Consider the following 4,626-nt stretch of genomic DNA (forward strand, 5'->3'; position numbering starts at 1 on the left):
TTACATTAAAGAATTTGGTTTTAATAAAAAATATATTTACCCACTATTGCATGAACAATGGACACTTTCAATGCTGTATTTTCCATCACCAACTTCAAATTTTAACTTTTGTTTTAAGCATCCGCACACCTTATTCTATGGATCAAGAGTAGACTACTCTCCAATATACTTAAAAATTTCAAGCATGGAGCGATTCACTAATATACCAAATAAAATTATTTAAAATACGTTATACATTATTCAAAATGCTGAAGCTACTAGTCTATGAAATTAGAACAATCTGGGCTTGTTCTAATGTGAAGATAATAATAAATTTCCTACATACCTTTAAAACTTTCAAACTGATCCCGTGTATGAATTCTCCAAGGCCTACTCATAGTGTTATTAAACTCGAATATTTATACTTATATTTACGAATTCAATACCTATTGACAGTTCAAAATTAATAAATAAATGGGCTATTTTTAACAATAGGTACTTTTGTTTTTTTTTGGGTTTTGTTTATTTTTTTAGTTGTATTATTTGTCAAGGATTACAATAATGCAAAAAGTTTTAACCGCAATTTATTATTTAGAAAGTTATGATAAATTTAAAATTGTGACTTGCCAGCAATTTTTACCTAGGAAAATACGACATATTTCGAGATTTTTGTACTTGCTGGATGAGGTAGGACTGATGACGAATTAGATTTAACGACAAGATATTACTAAATTTTTAAAACGTGTGCAAACCGAAAATGTGTTTACGGCTTTTTTGGTTTTGTTATTGTTTTTTTGTTTATTATTTGTCAAGGATTACAGTAATGCGAAAAGTTTTGCCGCAATTTATTATTTAGAAAGATATGATAAATATAAAATTGTTATTTGCCAGCAATTTTGGGTTAAGTGTAGAATAGCTGCCCCCCACCCGATTTTTTATATATTTTTTTTGGATAGAGGGCAAGATGGGGATTACTTTAATTTTCATTTTATTTTGGCGAAAATGAATATTAACAAAGATATGCATTTTTAAACATTGGCCTTTTGCAGTGAATTTTCCCTAGAACGATTCTTTAAATTCCTAGATTTTAGTGCGTTGTGGATAACGTGGCGCTGATGACGAAAAAGAAAATGTGGAAATGCAAAACATACTAACTTTCTTTTTTATTTCAGGTATTTTCGCCGTATTTCAATGCATTTTAGGGGTTTTGGCGGGGATAATGGGTTAGGTTATTTATATTATTAGGTTGGATTAATATCGGGTTGACGATACTTGATGCGTCAGGCTTGGTGCTGTCCTCTAGGTTGCGTTATAGATGGCCCATAGCTTTTTTTAGTATGGGGTTGGGGAGGCGCCGCGCGCCCCCAGCGCTCGAGCGAAGCGAGTGCGCGGCGCCGTCAGGCGCCAATACTCAGAATACATTCGACATTGTTTAAGTCAACATCATACACACGACATATAATATGACATAGTATGGTTAAAAAAAGGCTAAAATGCGTTGAAATACCGGAAAAATCCCCAACCCTTAAAAGTTAGTACTGTTTTGTATTTCAGCCTTTTTCTTTTTCGTCATCCGTCCTACTTTATCGAAAAAGTATTAAAATCTAGTAATTTAAAGAATCGTCCTCGTCAACAGTCCTACCTCATCCAACACATACAGAAATCTCGAAATATGTCGTATTTTCCGTTGTAAAAATTGCTAGCAAGTAGCAATTTTACATTGATCATATCTTTTTAAATAATAAATTGCGGTTAAAACTTTTTGCATTACTGTAATCCTTGACAAATAGCAAACCAAAAAAACAAAAAAAAAACACAAAAAAAACAAAAGTACCTATTGTTAAAAAATTCCAATAAATGTCGTATATACACCTTTGTTAAAACAAAACATTCGAACACGCTTTAAAAAATATGCTAAAATCGTTAGTAAAATGTTTCAATTGATGTTATAAAACACGCATTTTCGCATAACGCCATTACCCGTATCACCCAAATATAGTTCTAGGCAGTGTGACTAGGTGGCGCAGCTGTAGTTTTCGGTGGCGAATAGACTGCGTTTGAAATACCATTGAACTCGTGCCGTTGAACTAAAACGTCTAAAAAAGTTAATTACCTTCTAATTCCAGAGTGCATTGCCGGATCTATTTCATTAAATTTATCTTAAAAAAATTTTGATTGTTTTGTTTTAAATTATTAACGGTTATTCGCTAGCGAAACGGGTATAGGTGGCGCTGCCGTCGCTACCCCTGCAGCTTGGTTTTCCGGCGTATAATGGTGATCAAAATCAAAACAAATCCAAGAAATATGGCGGTTCACATTAACGCTAGAGGTGGGAGAAGTTGTGCGGTCCCTTTTTGCAATAATACTGCGCTTAAAAAACGTAAAACTGAAGAAAATAGTGAAGAACCAAAGCCAGGATTATCATTTCATAAATTCCCAAGTTGTAAGAAACTTTTAAATGTATGGTTAACAAAGATAAAGTCGGGGAAAAGGCCTAATAAGTGGGCTCAGATTTGTAGCGCCCATTTTACAGATGATGACTTCTTGGAAAGAAATGGTGAGATGCAAATAATATTAATTATTTTAAAATAAATTAATCGGAAAACTCATCAATAGATGGTAGATCTGTAAGAAGACGTTTGAAATGTAACTCCATTCCCTCCCAAAAATTGCCATGTAAGCCAATTAAAGAATCAACCGAAGTTAGAATAAAAGAAAGAGCTCAACGTTACGTAAAGCGTTCTAAAGGTATTCTTATTTTATGGTAAACTTTTGTGAAATAATAAATAGAATAATAACATAAATTTAATTTTAAATCAAGCAGTTCTATGTTCAACATCGCCAATAACAGATTCCATTGCCCCAAAAGTTGTTGCAAGCGCAAGTGAACCAGCTCCGGATGATAATGTTTCGTCTGAAGTAACAACTGAGCCCAAGGAAAGGACAAATCTCACAAACCATCTAGAGTAACGAATGCGTCTATTGGTGTTCAAGTTTATTTGGACCATGGAAAGTATTTTGCTGGGTCAAGAGTTGGAATTTCAAGCAATGGAATGAAAAATGCTGATTTTGTGTCTCTTACTGGCATTGGGAAAGAACTATTTGAAAGCCTTTCAAGTGAGGTTTTAGGGCTTGAAAACCAGAGCGAGCTCGCTAATTTTCTAATGCCTGTAAAAGATAGGGTGTTGTTAACCCTAATGAAGCTTAAGTCAAATTTGACATTTGACGCTTTGGCTTCATTATTTGTCATTTCGAATTGAACAGTTTCAACATATTTGTGAATGATAGTGAGCTTGCACGTTAGCCTTCATTTTTTCCCATTTTTGAGGTTTTGATGTACAAGAGATCTCATTATGGAGCTGGTCTAACTCTTCATACCGATTTATGTAAAATAGACCTGCTACACTGTGTTTACAAAATCCAGAGTTTCTAAAAAATAATTTTAAATATGTTAGGGTAACTGCGCTTAAGGAGACAGATATCGCGTACACAAGCTCTGGGTTTCCAAAGGCGCTTAAAAACTCAAAAAGCCAATCTTGGGCGGTTGACCAAACTTTGTCTATGGAGATGAATCAGCAGAAGTTCCCATTTTCGTATTTCCAGCGCCGCTGGAAACCCAGCTTTTGTATTTCAAAAAATCCCAAGTATAAAGAGGAGAGTGAAGCTTGAGCAACATGGTACTACAAATAGCTAACTGCTATGCCTTAATCAATACTTTAACTAAGGGTTGCTTTGCTAATTATTATTATTATTACATTTTTGGGATATGATGTTTCTTCTTCATCACACCACAGACAATAATTATAAATAAAAACATTTACCCGCTTTTACAGGAGCAGTTGACACTTTGAATTACATGTTTTTTATCTTCCAATTTCAATACTAGCTTTAAGGAATGTGGTTCCCCACTTGGTGCACTCGACTGAATTACAAATCCTTCGATTGAAATTAGGCCATCTTCTTCGTGAGAGAAAAAAAACTTGAAAGATCCTTTTGGGCTTTCTCTAAACATCCGTTCTCCTTCTTCCAAATTTCAACCATGGTGAGATTCACTTTTATGGAATAAATAAGAGGTTTAAATAGAATAATATAATAGAATACCAATTAAATGTTAGCATACCTTTTTGAGATGTCATCTTTTATTTCAACAATATTGCTCCAAGGCCCACTCTAACAATGTTTTAAGTAAATCCAAAACGACTTCAAATCTTAATGACAGTATATAATTAGAACCAAACATTATGTCTTTAAACTTGACATTCAATCCTACTTACCAAGAAAACACTAATTCGCTGTTAAAACGTATATAATCCCATCTCATCAGTGGCACACCACTATTTGCTGAATGCTGATCAACACTATATAGTTACGCGCCGTGTGGATAGGGGGCGCTGCCGGAGTTTTCGTTAGCGAATAACGAAAACATCGTTCCCGTATATTTTTTACACTTTAAACGAAAAACTGTTTGCATAGGCGTGCGCCCCTTAAATAATCTATATAAATAAAACAAGATGTCTTTGTGTGTGTGTTTGTTTGATTGGATACTCTTTATACGTTCTTACAGTTTCTGTCCAAGCTCTACAAAATTTGGTTTGTGGTGCCGTGGTACCCTACACCAGATTATAAAGAGGTTTAGAGGTTCTAGCT

The 4,626-nt window shown here is 34.3% G+C and overlaps 1 protein-coding gene and 1 long non-coding RNA gene across 2 annotated transcripts; one reads left to right on the plus strand and one right to left on the minus strand.

The window, feature by feature from the left end:
- Nucleotides 1-2,277: 2,277 nt before the first annotated feature.
- Nucleotides 2,278-2,949, plus strand: LOC149944499 (THAP domain-containing protein 1-like). The gene is made up of 3 exons (XM_090176372.1): nt 2,278-2,536; nt 2,596-2,727; nt 2,801-2,949. The coding sequence occupies exons 1-3, from the start codon at nt 2,284-2,286 to the stop codon at nt 2,947-2,949; spliced, it is 534 nt and encodes a 177-aa protein (XP_090032498.1). The 5' UTR covers nt 2,278-2,283.
- Nucleotides 2,950-3,929: 980 nt separating this feature from the next.
- On the minus strand, nt 3,930-4,341 carry LOC149944500 (uncharacterized). The gene is made up of 3 exons (XR_016480931.1): nt 4,254-4,341; nt 4,100-4,187; nt 3,930-4,031 (listed from the first exon to the last, which is right to left on the minus strand). It is a non-coding gene; the product is annotated as an uncharacterized LOC149944500 (long non-coding RNA).
- Nucleotides 4,342-4,626: the final 285 nt, after the last annotated feature.

The sequence above is a fragment of the Leiobunum rupestre genome, chromosome 5 (assembly GCF_980474605.1).
Source record: "Leiobunum rupestre chromosome 5, qqLeiRupe1.1.hap1, whole genome shotgun sequence".
In the NCBI taxonomy this organism is placed as follows: domain Eukaryota; kingdom Metazoa; phylum Arthropoda; class Arachnida; order Opiliones; family Sclerosomatidae; genus Leiobunum; species Leiobunum rupestre.